The sequence below is a fragment of the Vulpes vulpes genome, chromosome 2 (assembly GCF_048418805.1).
Source record: "Vulpes vulpes isolate BD-2025 chromosome 2, VulVul3, whole genome shotgun sequence".
NCBI lineage: Eukaryota > Metazoa > Chordata > Mammalia > Carnivora > Canidae > Vulpes > Vulpes vulpes.
In genome coordinates, this window is record NC_132781.1 from 141957324 (window position 1) to 141977483 (window position 20160).

Sequence of the window (20160 nt, forward strand, 5' to 3'; positions counted from 1 at the left end):
CAGGCACAGGTTTCTAGTTTCTCCCCTCCTAGTCTCCTTCCCCCCACGCCCCCTTATCTCCTGTTGTCATTCCAGCCAAATCTCAGGTGACTTTCCAATAAATGCCACCGAGAAAGAACTCAATATCCAACTCTGCCTTCCTTACCTTGTACAGGAATGGTCACTGTTTGTCCATTGTTGGCTGTGACAGTGGCTGTTGCCATAGTGACCAAAGTCTGTCCAGGAACTGGTGTGACAGAAACAGTCTCCCCAGATACATTCTGCACAGGGACAGCATTGACAAGGGGTTGTGGGGGAATGCGCCCAGGTGTCCCTCCATCAGAAGGGCTATCATTCTCAACAAATAGCCGCCTTCTGGTAGAGCTGGCTGTTGGGGAGCTGTATCTATCATATAATGTGGCTGGAGAGGTTATGCCTAGGGTCAGAAAAAAAAAAAAATCAAACAAATGGTTTAACTCAAGGAAACTGAGATCTAACTTCCAGCCAAGCTCTTAAGTTTAAAACTAATCAGTATCTGAAATACTTCATAAACAAAAATTACAGGGATCATATTCATAAGTATATTCAACTAATGAAAATTCAACCACACACTATTAAGAGCAAATTTTAAACACAAGAATTTTTCTCTATTTGTTTCACAATGCTCCCTACTTTATTCCAGCTCCTGCTAAATCAAACTCTGCCCTCTACTACTACATAATCTTGATGACTTAGGGGCAATTTAAACAATTATTCTATTTTCCTATGATACTTTTGACCATATTCAATTTCTACCTAACATTCATGTATAATGTGATTTTCACTGTAAAGCCACTACTCAAAACAGGGGACTTGATATTACTAGGACATCATCTGGGAACATTCCCCCCCAGTTTTATCAATTTGCATCTTTGTCTTTTTCCATGTATAGAAAATTACTAAAACTCAATGTTCTTCAGCAAAAATGGATATATGTGTTTTGGACTCAATTAAGCTTAGCTTATTATATTCTTTAAACAATTTTATTAATGCATAATTCACATAAATTTCACTTAAATTGTACAATTCAATGCTTTGAATTTGGTATTCAAATTTTGGTATACCAAATTTTGAATTTGGTATATTGCTACCTTTTATATATATATATATATATATATATATATAAAACATGTAATTTGCCATTTGAACTATTTTTGTACGTACAATGCAGGGCATTAATTCCATTCACAATATTGTGCAACCATCACCACTATTTCCAAAATTATTTTGTCATCCTAAACATAAACAACCCCTATAAACATTATAGCACAGTTTGTTGTTAAATATGCACATCAGTGGCTGAATTTTTAAGCAGCATTCCTTCCAACTGCACATCAATTGTTGTTTTTAATTTAAAAATATATGTAGGGAGGTCATAAGAGGATAGGGGTACTCGTGACAGACTATAGCTTAACGTTTTAATTTTCCAATGGCACAAAACCCAATAAACTTACTAGATTTGTATTTGGAACAAACCTACAATTGGAAAGAATGCATTATGATCATTATCTTGTAAAGCATTAAGAGACCTCAAGAAAATGGAGAAGTGGTAAGTACAAAGAAAATGAGTTTATTATTATTATTTTTTTAATCTTTTTTTTTTTTTTAAGATTTTATTTATTTATTCATAGAGACACACAGAGAGAGAGTGAGGCAGAGACACAGGCAGAGGGAGCCAGACGTGGGACTCAATCCCGGGCCTCCAGGATCACACCCCAGGCTGCAGGCGGCGCTAAACCGCTGCGCCACAGGGCTGCCCAAGAAAATGAGTTTAAAGTCAGGTCCTAAATCTACAGATTAGGGAAGGAAAAACTCTACAGAAACAGGACTGAGGAAGACCAGCTGTCAGATCTGTGTCTAAGGTGGATAACAGGCAGAAAAATAGTTAAGCCATTATGATTCCTCTTCCAAAAAATGAGGAAATTTTCATATAGATTATCCATAGTTATTGAGTATGCACTGATTCTTGATTTTAAATCTGATCCTTTTTCTATAACCAGTGCTTATCAATTACATTAAAAGGTTCATCTAGAAATAATATCCTTCTAATGGCATGTAAGGATTTAGAACTCTCTGAATTTACAAAATTGCTTTTTAAAAGCAGTTAACTGGGATCCCTGGGTGGCGCAGCGGTTTGGCACCTGCCTTTGACCCAGGGCGCGATCCTGGAGACCCGGGATCGAATCCCACATCGGGCTCCCGGTGCATGGAGCCTGCTTCTCCCTCTGCCTGTGTCTCTGCCTCTCTCTCTCTGTGACTATCATAAATAAATAAAAATTAAAAAAAAATTAAAAAAAAATCACTTAAAAAAAAAAAGCAGTTAACTATGTAAACTTAAACTTTGCATGTGGAAGATGTTACAAGAGCAACCTGAAGGGGTGCTTGACTGGCTCAGCCTATTGAACATGATCTCAGGTTGTGAGTTTGAGCCCCATGATGGGCATAGAGATTACTTAAAAAAAAAAAAAAAGCAGCTGCCTAAATAGAACCAGATGAATAGTGAAACTTCTCTTTTCTGTATTTCTGGGGCCAGCACTGCTGTCCTATAAACCAGTGTAGCACAGCTCAACTGACAAGAGTTAAAGCTGAACATGCTCTGGCCATTCAGTACTTTTAACTCATCAGCTTGTCTATACCTAGTTGCATCATACAACTCTACCTTTAAGAAGCTTTTGTTTTTTCCTGATTTTACTTTTTAAAAAAGATTTATTTGAGAGAGAGCAAGAGAGCAAGCACATGAGAGTTGTAGGAAGGGGAGGAGAGAAGCTCAAGTAGACTCTGTGTCAACCACGGATCCCAACATGGGGCTCAATCCCACGACCCCAAGATTACAACCTGAGCCGAAATCAAGAGTTGGACACTTAACCAACTAAGCCACCCAGGCACCCTTCTTCTGATTTTAAAAGAAATACATATTTATTTTTAAAAATTTACAGAAAGCACCTGGAATTCTATTATCCAATATTTCTTAACAGTTTGGAAACTTAAAAGTTTCCTTAACAGGAAACACATTAATATATAGTATTCTCTTTTTAAAGTCACTTGTTATTACATGTATCTTCCTGTGTTCTTAAATATATTTCAAAAGCACTACTTTTAATGATCCATGTGGTACTACAATATTCAACTTATTCTGGCTATACAAGGCTTTCTAGGGGAGGGTTCCAGTTAATGCACAAAAAATTCTTTTATTTTAAACCCTATTAATTTCACTTCTAGTTTCAGATAGAATTTCAATTCCCAGATATTAGGCTCCCAAATACTCCCCTTAGTATTTTTTTTTTTAATTTTATTTATTTATTCATGACAAAGAGAGGCAGAGGAAGAGGGAGAAGCAGGCTCCCTACAGGGCACGGAGCCCAATGCAGAACTCAGTCCCAGGACCCCAGGATCATGACACGAGTTGAAGGCAGACACCCAACCAACTAGGCCACCCGGGTGCCCCCCTCCTAATATTTTAAACTTACTTCTTCCAAGTCCTCCAGTATCCGCACGAACTTCACTCACCCTTCTGGGAGTCAAAGGAGATCCAGCAATACAAATATCATCTGCTCTTTCCAGGTTCTGGGGTGGCATAACCTATAAAGAATGATATACAGAGTATCATTATTCAAAAAGGTATTTTCTTTAGAAATACAGTCACAATCTAAGGCAAAAGGAAACCTGGCTCACCAATTCTTTAATGTAAACAAAATCAGTGTCTTTTCCAGTTTCATACTGAAGTTGAAAAGGTCTGGCAAGCTTAAAAAAATTCAAAGCTAATAGCTGAATTCTAAATATGAATCAGCCTTCATTACTGATTTAGAGAATTAGAATACCAGCCATTCTAAAGTACAGAGACTTGACTAGAAAATTAAGAGAGAATGCTGAATTCTTACTCTGGCACTGAAACCCTGAAGCAATCACACATTATTTCTGACTCCTAGAGTTAGGGGTTTCTTCTTAGATACAGGGGTGACTATACCATATTAAACCCAATGGCCACCCTCTCACTTCCCATAGGGGAGATACTAAGTTTAACTGCTCTCCGTGAAACAAGAATATAAACAGATTAGATCCTGATGTACTTTTGCTACAGAAAGATGTTAAGGTATTTTCACAAACCTCTTCACAAGTAGGAACTCTGTTTTCATTGTCTCTAATTCTGTCCCAGAGTGGAGACTCTGGTTTCCATGCCAAATGATCCAAGATCTGTTCTTCAATCTGATTAAGGTGTTTTACCACTTCTCTACAAAGACCATCTTCTGCTCTAATGAATACTTCTATCACCTGAAATAAAAAATGCCCTGGTTTAATAATTATTTTTGTCACTAAAAATGCATTTATTAAGTGTGAAGCAAAAATGGGTAAATTGCATTTTTTACATACTTATAGATACAACAGATAATTCATCAAAAATTAAAAATATAAATAATAGCACTATTTTGAACAGGTGGTCTTCCTTTCACTGTCTATAAATTATTATTTAAAATGCATGTAGGAATTACAGAAAATCTTTTGTATAATGGCATATTTTAAATTGTTTTCAAAGAAAAAAGAGCCTCTTCTATTAAAGTTGAAAAATATTACCTTTTTTTTTTATTTTTAAAACAATTTATTTATTCATGACACACAGAGAGTGAGCCAGAGACATAGGCAGAAGGAGAAGTAGGTTCCTTGCAGGGAGCGCGACGTGGGACGTGATCCCTGGACCCAGGATCATACCCTGAGCCAAAGGCAGATACTCAACTACTGAGCCACTCAGGTGTCCCTGAAAAATATTACTCTTTAAAATTTCATTTTTTTTAAATTTTTATTTTTATAGATTTTATTTATTTATTAATGAGAGAGACAGAGAGAGAGAGAGGCAGAGACATAGGCAGACGGAGAAGCAGGCTCCACTCAGGGAGCCTGACGTGGGTCTCGATCCCAGGTCTCCAGGATCACACCCTGGGCTGAAGGTGGTAATAAACCACTGAGCCACATGGGCTGTCCAAAATTTCACATTTAAAGACTCTAGCTCAGTTGGTAAAGCATCTGACTCTTAATCTCAGGATCATGAGTTTAAGACTCACGTTGGGTGCAAAGATTACTGAAAAAAAAAAAAAAAACCACAACAAATAGAACAAATAAAAACTCTAAACATTCAATCTATGCCACTAAAAAAAACTGACTTTGCTCTATTAGAATTAAGATAAACCCATACACTAAATCGGTATCAAGATAGAAATAACTACCAAATCAATGCCATCACTCTATGCCTCTATATAATATGTTAAAGAGAACTTTTCTTCCAAAAGACACTTTCAGTGCTTTTTCTACAAAATAAAAAAGGTTGGGGGTCCTAGGTGGTTCAGTCAGTCAAGCATTTGACTCTTGATTTAAGCTCAGGTCTTGATCTCAGGGTTGTGAGGTCAAGCCTGGTGTTGGGCTCCACACTGGGTGTGGAGCCTACTTAATTAAAATAAAAAATTTAAAAAGGTTACTATATAAGAATAGCTACTGATTTGTTTGCTACCTTTTTTGAAAGGCTTCTCAGCTAATACAATGAAAGTATCCTAAAAGCCCATGGCAGATAAAAGGAAGAAGCAAATGAAGCTTTTACCCAAAATAGGTCTTTATACTGTCTTAGAAGAATTTAAATAGTTCTTAAGACTCTTCTATTTCTCCTTCCCAAACAGAGTAGAAATTACCAATTACATAATTAAGAAGAGAAGAGATGTACTTAGGTAGCAAAATGAATTAACTGGCTAACGACAGGAAGTTGATCACATTTACAATTTCCTCATCAGTATTAGATTTTAAAAATACCTTATAAAAATGATAAAGTGGCACATCAAATATTTCAGTAATAAATGGAAAATTCCCAGGAGGCTTATAAGAAAAAGTGACGACCTCAAGGCAGCAGGCTAAAAGTGATCTATGGAATGCATCTTGTTCCAGAATGCCCTATAAAACAAAAGTTATTAACATTTAGAAACATTAGCCTGCTCTTATAAAGACATTTCCTACACAGTCAAGTTAAATAAAAATATCAAAGGAAGTCTTATTTTCCGAGTTAGGGAGAAGTATGTGCTTACTTTCTTACAGAACTTTTCTTAGCTTAATAAATAAGCCCATGTTTTAGCAAATATAAAAGAATGTATAAAAACTTTCAAAAATCTTACCTATTGTATCATACAGTTGATACAAAAATTATATCCCTAACAAAAATATACATACATCCTGTTTAGGGGAATAATGTGGAAAGAGGCTACAAAACAGTATTTACAGTTAGAGGCCACTATCAGAAAAAGACAGCTGGAAGGCAGGTGACTGGCTAGATGGTAATGGGCCACAGGTGAACACACTTCTCTCAGGAGACATATTTACATCTCTCTTTTTTTTTTTTGCTTACTAATTTTCCAAATCTGTACATAAACACTTACTATTTTTGAATTAAAAAGTTACTTAAACGCCAAAAACATAGGCAACAGAAAAAAAAATAGGTAAATGTGGCTTCATCAAAATTAAAACCTGTCTATCAAAGGACACTATCAATGAAGTAGAGAACCCACAGAATGGGAGAAAATATCTACAAACTGTATAAGGGCTTAATATCCAGAATACATAAAGAACTCTTGACCAACTCTTGACATTAAGAACTTGACCAAAAAAAAGACAATCATATATTGTTGATTATGAATAATATTCTGAATACTATTCAGTCTTAAAAAGGAATGAAATTCTGACCTATCTAAAACATGAATGAACCCTGAAAACATTGTGCCAAGTGACTGAGACACAAAAGCACAAATATTGTATGATTATATCTAGAATAGGTAAATTTGTGGAGACAAAGTAGAGTAGAGATTACCAGGGGCTGGAGGGAGGTAGAATGGGGAGTCATTGCTTATTGGGTATAGACTTTCAGTTTGGGATGATGAAAAATTGGTACGGGTTGCACAACACCGTGAATGTACTTAATGCCACTGAATTGTTCACTTAAAAATGCTGAAAATGGTAAATTTTATGTTATGTATATTTTCCTACAATAAAAAAAAATTGTTTTAATAAGTTTCTTAGGTGGGTATATACAGGTATATACTTATTATGAGCCCCTAAACTGCAGCTATGTTTTACACACCCTTCTATATGTGTTTCAAAATTTAAAAATTTGTCTTAACAGCCTTTTAAATTCCCACAGGCATAATTTTATGTATAAAAAAGAAATGTAAATTGCTATATAAAATTAGAACTATTAGTTTTATAATTTTCTCTAAAATATTATTTTTAAAAAATTTTCAAAAATTATTTCTATTGATGTCATTAAAAGTAAATACTACATATTTCAAAATCAATTTATATTTCTTGACTAGTAAAATCTAGAAAAAATAATTACTTTAGTAAAAGAGCAATGGCTGATTATTTATGTTAAAGTCCTATCTAATCAATACTCAACTTATTCTGGCTATACAAGGCTTCTTAGGGGGAGGGTGCCAGTTAATAAGTTCATGTATTCTAAAAACTCATTTTTTGTTCAATCTGAATGTTTCAATCTTTGACTACAGAGTCTTAACTGCCAGAGAAGCTGTGAATTCTAGGATACAGTCTGCCGCACCAAGAAACATTAGTGGGGGACCAGAGGCAAGTACACTCAAGACATAAGTTTCTCCAGCTGCCAGTCTTAGTCTTTCAAAGCCACAGTTTTATTTTTGTTTAGTTTAGCTGGGATTGTGTGTAGGTAGGGCCGAAAGGAAACCTTATCTTATCATGTTGACCAATACGCTGGTGATTTACTCACAGATAAATCCATGTCTCCCAGTCTTTTCTGTTCCTGTTCAATAACAGATTCTAATACTTTATAGTAAAGCATTTCTGCAAAACGAAAATGTTTGCTGGCAATTTCTGCATAAATAAAAGACAAAAGTCACATACAAAGAACATATTGTAGAAAGTGAGAGTCTATCCCAACCCCTGCCCACAAAATAAAATTTAAAAACCAACCAATTACTTCATAAATATGCACTTCCTATAGCTGCTGTTCCAATCATTCCTAAGATTTCTCAATTTTCTTCATGGTAACCAAGGTTACATTTTTCTAAAACAGTGAAATGAAATTTGCACTTAAAAACTGTCACAGCATTCCATTAAGAGACACTTTTTTTTTTTTTCTAAGTTTGAACTGAGCAGCTCTGTGCTAGAAGGTATATATAATTGGTTTACTATTCCACTCATACTTGATTCTAATTCATGACAACAGAAAACTTCTGGAACAGGTGTGGGCATGGAACAGCTAATATCTTCTGAACTTAGTATTTTCAAGAATCATTATACTTCTAAATTTAATAATATCCAGTCTACAAATGAAATTAAAGATTTTGCAAAATGTCTAAAGTAATCAGACATCAGTCTGAAGTTTCTCTTACAGAGAAGGGCCCAGAAACCACTTAGTTGACAGAAAAATTGGACATCTATATTCTACCCCTCAATCTAAAGTCCAAATCTTTTCTTCACATTTCTGATTCACTTACCAAGAAGACTATGTAGTTAAGCTTGTAGTTAAGTTAAAATGAGAACAAGATGGACAGTATTAAGTCTTACCTTTAGAATTACTGAAATCCTCATCTGGCTGGCAATGCTGAGAATATATTTCATACATTTCTTTCAATCTGTTGGCAATGGCCTGTGTTGGATCTCTAGAACATGTCCTAAGGAAAAAAAGAAAAGAATAAGAAATTATCCAACCAAAAGGTCCTGCCCCATCACAAAGTAATAAACTATTTACAACTCTGTAATTTTACTAACCTGTAAATATAAAATACTTTGAACAAAAACCACACACTTCCCAAATTATTCTAGGAGATCCCATACGTCCTTATCAAAAGTGTTGGTATAACCATTTTAAGTGAAAAAAATATTTCTTGTGCAGAGCTGTACCTTTACTACAGTTAAGGTTAGCATTCTTGACTGGCCCCCACCTACCCTACCCATCTGCAATCACTGGTAAACAAAATTGCCTTCAGCTGTTTCCTCAGAGGGCACTACAACTTCCATTAGGAACTCCTGGAAGAAAACAGAATGAGGTATATAAACTATATTACAGACTCCTATAAACCATTACTGGCACTCTACATCTTTTCCTCCAAAACGAGGTTTATTTCATTGTTTTTTGTTTGTTTGTTTTTTTAACTAGAAAGGCAATGTAAGTTCAATTAATAAGTATTATACAAATTATCATCATGTGGGCCTTTGTAACATTTTTGTTTTTGTTTTCTTCCTCCAAGGATTAACATACCCTTTTAACTTGATTTTAAATATTTTTAAGGTTTAAAATTTCTAGTAGGAATTCCTGATAGGAAAACATTATGTGAATGAATACCCAATGGCAAACCACTACAAAAGGTCTGGGTTACACATGGGGCCAAGAGGGTAGGCATTCTCTTCATAGCACCCCAGCTTTCTCTCCATGAGAAGGTCAGAGGTACACTGGTGTGTATTACTGTGACATCCATTAGATAATCTAAGTTGCTTTTCCTTCAGCAAGGGTTTTGTGTGTCTGAAAAGCATTATGCTTAACCTCCAAATTTGATTGACAATTTACTGATGAGATTCAAAACCTTTGAGTCATTCTGATTTTTGATACATTTGCTGGGTTATGGGCCACATCTTAGAAGGCCACCGTAACTTCTGGATCCTGCATGGCAGCAAGAACCTTTGGGTCACTAAGAATTTCATTGAGCCCAAGCATCCCTTCCAATCCAGGCATTCCCACAGGAAAGCTACCTAGAAAAGATCCAATTTTGGCTTCTTTTGCCCTCTGGGCTGCCTCATGTTCTTCCCTAACCTTCTTAACCATTGCTATTCTTTCTTTGATTTCTCATTCTTCACTTTTCGCTCACACTTTCTCTGATGTTTGGCAATTTTCTGTGCCCTCGGTTGAACTTCTTTCAGCAGGAGCTAGCATCTTCATCATAATCCAGTTTATAAGCAAGGGCAAGATCATGTGCTAGTTCTTCCCAGTGGCCCAGAAGTCTGTGTGCTTTCCCTCACCACTTGTAAGGCTGAGCTGAATCAGGATTTATTTCAATAGCTCTGTCAGTCTTGGATGGCAGCATTTGGCTTCTGTAACTTGATGAAGACATGCTCTCTTGGCATACAGAATGGCCAAGCAAGGATTCAGCTTGATGGCATCTATGAACAAGTCAATGGCTTTCTGCAGTTCACATCATTTAGAGCATCAATGGCAGCCACTTTTTTATCATTTGCCAGATCCATCATTTCCCCTGGTCATCTCTACATCATGACGCCTCATTTCTGGAGGGGTGTCAATAACTGGTTCAATCACACCCTTACTGTCAATTTCTAGACACCTTCCTCACTTGATGGTTTATCTGTCTTTATGTTTTCCTCTGCACTTCTTACTATCTGTTTTTTTCTTTCTTGATATCTTCTGATTTAGTTTTATGAGTAGCAGGTAATATTTTATCCTCCATGCTCTCCACCTACTCCTTCAGGAAGCACATTTCCTGTGCAGAATGCTCGGATCCTGCTTACACATTTTCACAAAGGCCTGAAGCTCGCTCACTTTGTGGGGGTCCATGGTCCAGAGGTGGTGGGAAGCCATGGGCACAGCAGAGGTTGCAGCCCTGTCCAGTTCCAGGTGCTGATACTAGCTCAGTATGACTGTGTAGAAGTAATTATGTTTTTATCTTAATCACAGATATACATATTCATTGTAAAAGCATAGCACGTTTAGAAAATGACAAAGAAAATAAAAATCAGTAATAATCCTGCTAGACTTAGTTACTAAGTATAATATACAAGCAGAATTTTATTTAGAATTTTAATTTTTATTTAACACACAGGTACCTTTTAACAGAAAATAGGGCCAGTATTTACTGATAATATTTAACGCCACTAATGGTGTTTAAGATTAAAGAAGCTGCTACACCTGGCTAGAGATTCTAAAGAGATCTGTAAGATATGAAGACTAAGTCAGTCTTCTAAAATGTATTTATAAAATGCTTCTGTATTCCAGGTAAACAAGGTCTGAGAAACATGACTTAAGAAGAGGCCATACAGACATAGCCTACTAGGTACTAATGACAATCAAGTTTATAAGTAATGTAGACTTCATGAAAATGTAAAGGAAAATTTTAGTCAGCCTTGGTATTTAATAAGTCCAGCTGTGAATAAGAAATTACTAAAGTATGTATATGGGGCCTTCTTATACTCTACCACCAGAAATAAAATAGGCTCCTATAGGGCCTATGTCATCATATTCTATACGTTTTAGAACTAAGAGGGGTCTTGGAGGTAGTTTTTTCAAATAAATTTGCAAAACTATGTACAGGTCATGAGATTCAGTCTATTATGCTTTTCACTAAAAAGCTCAAAGATCTTCTCAATAGTCTCAGGCAGACCAAAGGACTAAAGGCAGCTAACTCTAGAGCTTACAGAAGTTACAGTGGTTTGACATCAGTTATGAATATAACTGCTTAACTTTTTCAAATCTGACCCACCCCTCATAAATTTGCTCAGGTCCAATCCTCTTTATGGAGTCCTTTGACAACTCCCATCTTTATTGATCCCGCTTTGCCTGAAATCTTAAGATAGAATAGTTGGTAACAATTTGGTGCTTTAATCTACAGTGATAGTGTTGTTAGTTACTGTCTCTCATCATATACTACATAAAAGAAATCTGAGTGCTATGGACTAAAAATTTGTGCTCCCCCTCCAAATTCCTATGTTGAAACCTAATCCCAAGTGTGATGGTACATGGGAGGTGATTAGCTGATGAAAGTGGAGCCCTCACGAATGGGATTAGTGCCCTCCCTTGCCTCCTCACACCATGTGAAGACAGCAAAAAGACCAGGAAGCAGTTCTCACCAGATACTGCATCTTGGCACCCTGATACTACACTTGCAGCCTGTAGAACTGAGAGAAATTAATTACTGTTGTTTATAAGTCACCCCATGTATGGTCTTCTGTGATAACAGCTGGAACAGACTAAGATATTGAGGAAAAATGATCACCTTCTATCCATACATCCCATATTACTAGGTCTTCCACAGACTAATAACAGGTCTAAGCATACAACTGGTATATGATAAACAGTGAGTGAATTAAGGTACTAAAAGTTAAAAAATTAAAATAGAAAATGGTCAACAATCAAATCTTAGACGGCAAGAAGAGCTCAAACTAACCTTAGTATCTGTTCCAGTTTCTCACTTGGTGCATTCCTGAGGCCTGTTAGCATGGTGTGAAGACGGCTTAAGCTGTGTGTTGCTGTAGACACCGGAGTCACACAAGGGCTGTTATCCTTCATGTACCTCACACCAGTAAGTGGTGTGGAGATTCTAAGTGCTTTAGACTAAATGGGGGATGGGGAGAAACAATATTTTAGGTCAGAATGACTTTCAATTACTTCACAAACAAGAATTTAGACCAACCAGACTTTATCAATAAATTTTAATGATTCAAATATCACCATTCTTGTAATTTAAACATAACAATACCACTAGGAACCACCATCCTCCATGTGAAGATGTTTGAAAGGACAATTAGTATTTTAGCCAGCTAGGAAGTTTGTCTCTTAAAAGTTAAACCTTTAAGAAGTTCCTGGGTGGCTCAGTTGGTTAAGTCTGACTTTGGCTCAGCTCATAATCCTGGGGTCCTGGGATCAAGCCCTGTGTTGGGCTCCCTGCTCAGCAGAGAATCTGCTTCTCCCTCTCCTCCTGCTTCTCCTCCTGCTTGTGCTCTCTCTCTCTCTCTCTCCCTCTCACTCACTCACTAATAAAATCTTTAAAAAAAAAAAAAAAAGTCAAACCCTTAAGGCATAATTCCCTAGTATCCCTACTTCAAGCCAAAGCCCAAAGGCACAAATAAGCAATAAACTGTTAAGAATATCCCAGAGAAACAGAATTTTACAGTTCCCATCTACTGCTTTTTTCTAACTACTCACAGATTCACAAAAGAAAGCTGTGAGTTAAACCTTGTCCAAATGGATTCCATGATTTAACAAAAGCCCATCTAAATAATCAAATCTGCCTCAGAGAGGTGGTACAAAACACTCCTGGACAAAAAAAAACAGCCTGACAGAACAGCCTTCTTCAGTCTTCCTACCCCTCCTTTACCTTTAGTTACAGAAATCTCTCCATCTTCCCCTACTAAAGTAGACAGACCTTCAGGAAAATACATTTAAGTCAACATTCTTAAATATAAATATGAAAAGTATATGACTTAATGTCTGAGATTTTAAGCATGAATGGATATGCCAGTGAAACATCTTTTCTGTTTTTTCTAATAAACTCTGAAAGGTTAAGACAGCATAAGACTGTTTTTCAGTATTCAGGATAAACTATGTTTTCCTAGGTAGTCAGCATATTATATGCTAGAGATGGCAGTGAAAACACCTAGCAAAATTTTCACCCAGCAAAACAAACCACTCAAGTTTAATGCGATACAAACAGGCACCAAAAATTCTCCCTACAGATATAAATCTATATGCTTCCTCTGTGACTTAAACAGGATAGAGCCAAGACTTCCATTTGGTTTCAAAGAAGTTAATTCTGTAATTTTTTTAGGTCAGTAATATGATCTGGATAGGCTAACTACATTCAGAAGGCTGCTCCTTGCTCTACACACAGCTTTCCCTGGAGCCACCTTCTTCCCTGGATTTGACTCAGTGCTCTGCTGGGAGGGAAAAACACCTCGCATACGTACAGGAAAACCAACAGCAGCCAGTAGTATCTCTCACCGTCCACAGGTAACAGTGCCTCTGCAAAGGGAACAAGTAGCACTACTACAAACAGCTTTCTGCCCACAGTCCTCAAGGTCAGCACGCAGCTTCTTGGTAGGACTGTTTAGTTCTTAACTTACGGCTTCCCGTGCATTTTGATCAAGAAGAGTCTTTCTTTGACTCAGGCATACTGTTATTTCTAAATATTAGGACATTCCTTCTCCAAGTAAAGACTTCTAAATTTTGGAGTGTCCCAGAGCTCTATCCTCAGACCTCTTTTATTCTATATCAGTTTATACTGCCAGGTAGCCTCTCTTCATTCTATGGCTTTAAAAGCCATCTATATCCTGATGTCTCCAGATGATACACACACAGCCCTAACCTCTGCTGTGAATTCCAATCTTGTATATCTAAACTGCCTATTCAACTTGCTAGCATACCTAAAAAGGCATCTCAAACTAACATACCATGTAATGCATACTCTGGTTTTTTTCCCCCAGATTCACTCTTCTCCCTGAATAAATGTCAATTGTAAATATTCATGGACTGCCTACTATGTGCCAGGTGCTGAAGACAGCACTGGTCACAGCCCTCATGAAGCTTATATTCTAATACCAGTTGATGCATAACAAACAATTCTTTTTTTCCCCCTATCTTTGTATCTATTTACTGTCAGGCAAACAATTCTTTCTACCCACCCACTTATCTTAAGACAATGACAAATACTAAGAGGAACAGTAATTACAGAATAAGAGGGAAAGGAAGTGCTGAAGGTTGGGGAGGAAGTTGGTGGTTATTATTTTGTACAGTGGTTAGTCCACCGAAGACCTGAACGAAGGACTTAAACCCCAGGAATATCTTGAAGAAACATGTTCTAGGCAGAGAAAAGAGCAGGAGCAAAGGCTTTGAGCTGGAGTATACTCAGCGTATCTAAAGAATGAGAACAGAGGTTTATTTGGCATGAGCACAGTGGGTGAGGAGGAGAGTGGGAGGAGATGAATTCAGAGAGGTTCACTGAAGACCTTAGAGGCCTCTGTAAGGACTTCAGCTTTCACACCATTTACACAACTGGAGTCACTGCTGTCCTCTTTCTCCCACAGCCTAGATCCAAGCCATCAGGCAATCCTGTGGGTGCCATCTCCACAATACAGCCTAAATATAACCACTGCTCTGGTCCAAACTATTGTGAGCTATCAGCAGAACTACTGCAACAGCCTCTTAATTCTCTTTTTCCACCTTGCCCCTTGAAACACCTCCCCACAGAACCTTTAAACATGTCAATCAGACTGATTCAATCACAGTTTCCCATAACACCTTCCTAATGGCTTTCCTTCCAATCAGAGCAAAAGCAAAAATCTTTACTACAGCTTCCAAAGCTCTGTATGGTCCACCTGTCCCTTGTGTCCCCCCTCCCCTCACTTTTTAATTACTCTTTCTTTCGCTCACTCATTCTATTCCTACCACATAACATTCTTACTGTTCCTCCAAAAGGCCAACCATACTCCCTTGGCTCTTGCATTCTCTGGGCTTCCAAAACACATTTCCCAGCTATTCACATGGTTTGCTCCCTCACTTAACTTCACATCTCTGTTGATGTTACCTCCTCAGAGATGCCGTTCTCTACTGCGATACCTCTGGCAGCCCAAGGCCCACCCACCTGTCCTCCCTTTTCTCTAGTACTCTGTACTGCTCTATTTTACTTGTCTTCATATATCATTATCTGATGTCCTATAGATTTACTTGTTTGGTTATCTATCTCCCCACATTAAAATATAAAACAGGGTGTTCGCTTCGGCAGCACATATACTAAATTATAAAACGGGATATTCATGCTGTTTCGTTCACTGATGCACCCCAGGATCCAGGACATTATCTGGCATGTAGGATACCTTTAGAATGTTTGTTGAATGAATAAGCAAACCAGTCTTAAGCCTATCTTATGGGAGAGTTACCCCTTGGAATCATCCACACTACCTCTGGAGGCACTTGTCAGAAGCTGTATATTTTCTGTGAACATCACACAACAGAAGGGAAACTCTTGGTCTCCATCACCCTAAGTGTATACATGAAACAACACCATGACCCTGAAACTCAGTTTAACAGAATTTTCCTTAAACTACAGATTCTCAGTTTCTCTAGCATTTAGATAAAGGGACCATTCTGGTCAATTGACATTTTCTATGTCTACTATGCTCAATAATACAGACTACAGATTACTGGCCCATTTTCCCAAAACCAACAGTTATCAGCATGATACATTCATTTAAATTTATATTAAATGCTCTTTCTCTCAGAACTAATCAAAAACTTTGAAAGTTGATGTTAACAAAAATTAATCAGTAAACACAGAGACTTTTTGAATTAAGTATGACGAGCATTTCCTTTTTCATACTAGAAGTAAAATGCATGTGTGCACACATACACAATTACCAAAATGAAACGGAACCTCCGGCACGTCTTCTCCTGCATTTCTGCTCTCTTGGCACTAGCCAGCTCACCTTGTCAAAGTGCTGCTGCAAGATGTTTTTCATCTGCACCCTTTCAGCAGTCTCTGTTCCTGAACCAGAATTTAGACACTTTGAGAGAGTCCCAATTTCCTCTTCAGCATCATCTCCAAGAAATATTCTTTCATCTAAATTCCCAACAGATAAAACATACTCCTCATAGGCTTTATTGATGGCTTTACTACAGGGGGAAAAGAAACAAAAGAGGCGACATGTACACTCACAGAACTGCCATTTCAGTTGATATTTTAGGCTACTTATTTCATTTTTTTAATTTACTAAGAAGTTCTCATAATTTTGTGAAAGCTAAATTGCAGATCACTGCTAATTATAAAAACTGAGGTGTATAAAACATAAGCTTGCGGGAATCCCTGGGTGGCTCAGGGTTTGGCGCCTGCCTTTGGCCCGGGGCGTGATCCTGGAGTCCCGGGATCCAGTCCCATGTCGGGCTTCTGCATGGGGCCTGCTTCTTCCTCTGCCTGTGTCTCTGCCTCTCTCTCTCTGTGTCTCTCATGAACAAATAAATAAAATTAAAAAAAACAAAAACAAAAAAAACATAAGCTTGCTACACTGTGCTGGTCCTCCATACAGTATTTTGCTGACTGTGTTTCAGTGATGGTGGCCTGTACCAATCTGCCAGGCAAGTGCAGTTTCTAGTGATATGCTTAATTATCTTTCCTAGCTGCTCTAGGCATCTCCGAAGACTTCACTACTTCTACATCATTATTTTTAACCTATTTAACCTGTTTTGGAACTATTTCCAAAAGAATTTATCTCAAAAACTATGATCCAAAAGCTTAACTATTAAAGCTTTAAAAAACAGCCATTCGATTTTCAATAAATTTAAAACCATATGGTTAGAGTAACAGTTGACAGAAATTTTTTTACTGCTTTTCTATGTTATCCCACAAGACAGTCTAAATTTCCAACATACAAACAAAATACTAAACTCTGAGGTTTCCTAAGTACACAATTTAAAATACTAAAAGTTTGATGACAGAAGTACTCACAAACTCTCTCCAAAATTCCCAGGTTCTAAAAACCCCGTAAGATTTTCTTCTTTTCCTTTAAGGAGCTAGGATGAAAGAAGAGATCCTTAAGTCATCATATTAAAACAAATCTTTCCCCAGAAAATATTTTCACATTATCTCTTTACTACTAACAAACCTTTTTTTCATAAAGTTTCCTAATATAGGGTTTCCAGAAATGTTCCTTTATTCCCTTTGCTTCCAAAACTAGACCATCATGTAGGGAACAGAGTTTCTCAATGACACAAGGTGGGTCAGAGGAAGGTTTAGAGTCCTTAGCATGAAAATCTTCAGACAGGCCTATAATGAATAAAATCACAGAACAGAGAAGTCAAGTAGTATTCAGTAAGTCAAACTGTAATACACAAAAATACAGAATCTAATCATCATGTGAGTTAGCATATAAGTATATAGGAAACAGTGTACTAAGGGCCTAACCTGACTCTAAATTACCTCAAAAATAGCAAACAGAAGAAAACATAGGCAGTAATCTCTTCAACATCATCTTTAGCAACATATTTATAAATCTGTCTCCTCAAGCAAGGGAAACAAAAAAAATCAACTACTGAGAGGACACCAAAACAACAAACTTCTGCATAACAAAGGTAAGCATCAACAAAACAAAAAGGCAACCTAGTGAATAGGAGAAGAAATCTGTAAATGATTTATCCAATAAGGGGTTAATATCCAAAATATATAAAGAATTCATACAACTCAACACCAAAAAAACAAACAATCCAATTAAAAAATGGGCAGAGAACCTCAAGAAATATTTTTCCAAAGATATCCAAGTGGCCAACAGACACATGAAAAGATGCTCAACATGACTCATCATCATGGAAATGCAAATCAAAACCCCAGTGAGATACCACCTCACACCATTCAGAATGGCTAGTAATAAAAGAAAGAAAGAAAGAAAGAAAGAAAGAAAGAAAGAAAGAAAGAAAGAAAGAAAGAAAGAAAGAAAGAAAGAGAAAAGAAAGAAAAGAAAGAAAAAAGAAAAGAAATAACAAGCAGTGGTGAGGATGTGCTGAAAAGGGAACAAACTGGTGCTGCCACTGTAGAAAACAGTATGGAATTTCCTCCAAAAATTTAAAATAGAAATACCATATGATCCAGTAATTCCACTATTTACCCAAAGAAAAGGAAGACGCTAATTCGGAAAGACATACACCCTTATGTTTATTGCAGCATTATTTACAATAGCCAAGATATGGAAGCTACCCAAGTATCCATCAATAGATGTCTCTCTCTCTCAAACACACACACACAGGAATATTACTCAGCTGTAGAAAAAGAATGAGATCTTGCCATTTACAACAACATGGACGGACTTAGATGTATATTATGCTAGTATAGTTAAGTCAGACAGTGATAGACATGTTATTTTACTTACACGTGGAATCTATAAAGCAAAACAAAGAAAGAAAAAACAGGTGGATCCCTGGGTGGCTCAGCGGTTTAGTGCCACCTTCAGCCCAGGGTGTGATCCTGGAGACCAGGGATCGAGTCCCTGCGTGGAGCCTGCTTCTTCCTCTGCCTGTGTCTCTGCCTCTCTCTGTGTGTCTCTTATGAATAAATAAATAAAATCTTAAAAAAAAAAAAAAAGAAACAAAAAACAGAGTCTTAAGTATAGAAAACAAACGGCTGCCAGAGATGTGGATGGAGGAATGGACAAAATAGATAAAAGGAATTAAGTGATACAAACTGTTATACAAAATAACAAAAGTTATTTTGTAACTTCCAGGTGCAAAATAATAAGTCATCCCCTGACAGCGTGCTGCTGCGGCCTGGTGGTGAGTCGCAGATGTCAGTCTCTGTTCTGTAGGATGGCTTTTGTTAAAGTTGTCAAAAATAAGGCTTGCATCAAGAGATACCAAGTGAAATTTAGGTGAAGACAAGAAGGTAACACTGATTACTATGCTCAAAAATGCTTGGTAATTTAGGATAAAAATAAGTACAACACATCCAAATACAGGATGATAGTTCACATAATCAACAGAGATATCATTTGTCAGATTACTCATGCCTGTACAGAAGAAGACATGATAGTCTGTGCAGCTCATGCTCATGAGCTCCCAAAGTATGGTGTGAAGGCTGGTCTGACAAATTATGCTGCAGCATATTGTATGGACCTGCTGCTGGCCCACAGGCTTCTCAACAGGTTGGACAGGGACAAGATCTATGAAGGCCAAGTGGAGGTGACAGGAGATGAATACAATGCGGAAAGCATTGATGGTCAACCTGGTGCCTTCACCTGCTATGTGGATGCAGGGCTGGCCAGAACTACTACTGGAAATAAAGTTTTGGGGGCCCTCAAGGGAGCTGTGGATGGAGGCTTGTCTGTTGCTCACAGTACCAAACAATTTCTTGGTTATGATGTGGAAGGTAAGGAATTCAATGCAGAAGTACATCTGAAGCACGTCATGGGTCAGAACATTGCAGATCTATTGTGTTACCTAATGGAAGAAGATGAAGATACCTACAAGGAACAACTCTGTCAATACATGAAGAGCAAAGCATCTTCAGATATGGAGGAGATAATGGAGGAGATATAAAGAAAGCTCATGCTGCCACATGAGAGAACCCAATCTATGAGAAGCCGCCTAAGAAAGAAGTTAGAAAGAAGAGGGGGAACCACCCAAGATGTCTCTTGCCCAGAAGAAATATTAGGTGGCTCAGAAGACAAGCTTCCTTAGAGCTCAGGAGCAGGCTGCTGGAAGCTAATAAACCAAACCGCAATTTCTATGAATATTTTTCAGATAAAGACAATAATAAACTTATTTGTCATGCAGCTAAAATAATATGTTAGTCATGGAGATGAAAAGTACAACATAAAGAACACAGTCAATAATATTGTAATAACACTGTATGGTGACAGTGAGTACACTTACTGTGGTGAGTGCTG

General features: G+C 37.3%; 1 protein-coding gene and 2 pseudogenes across 2 annotated transcripts in view; 1 reads left to right on the top strand and 2 right to left on the bottom strand.

Annotated features, from left to right (window-relative positions):
* Positions 1-20160, bottom strand: part of RBL2 (RB transcriptional corepressor like 2) — a 51340-nt gene that overhangs the window by 16109 nt on the left and 15071 nt on the right. For both annotated transcript variants that reach the window (XM_026011755.2, XM_026011756.2), the window contains exons 6-15: positions 17392-17552; positions 17235-17299; positions 16219-16405; positions 12186-12352; positions 8581-8687; positions 7781-7884; positions 5809-5946; positions 4123-4287; positions 3486-3597; positions 146-415 (exon numbers count right to left, since the gene is read on the bottom strand). In XM_026011755.2, the coding sequence (XP_025867540.2) occupies positions 146-415; positions 3486-3597; positions 4123-4287; positions 5809-5946; positions 7781-7884; positions 8581-8687; positions 12186-12352; positions 16219-16405; positions 17235-17299; positions 17392-17552 (1476 nt within the window). The remainder of the gene's footprint in view (positions 1-145; positions 416-3485; positions 3598-4122; positions 4288-5808; positions 5947-7780; positions 7885-8580; positions 8688-12185; positions 12353-16218; positions 16406-17234; positions 17300-17391; positions 17553-20160) is intronic.
* On the bottom strand, positions 9120-10735 carry LOC112929614 (hsc70-interacting protein-like; annotated as a pseudogene).
* Positions 19082-19979, top strand: LOC112929615 (large ribosomal subunit protein uL18 pseudogene; annotated as a pseudogene).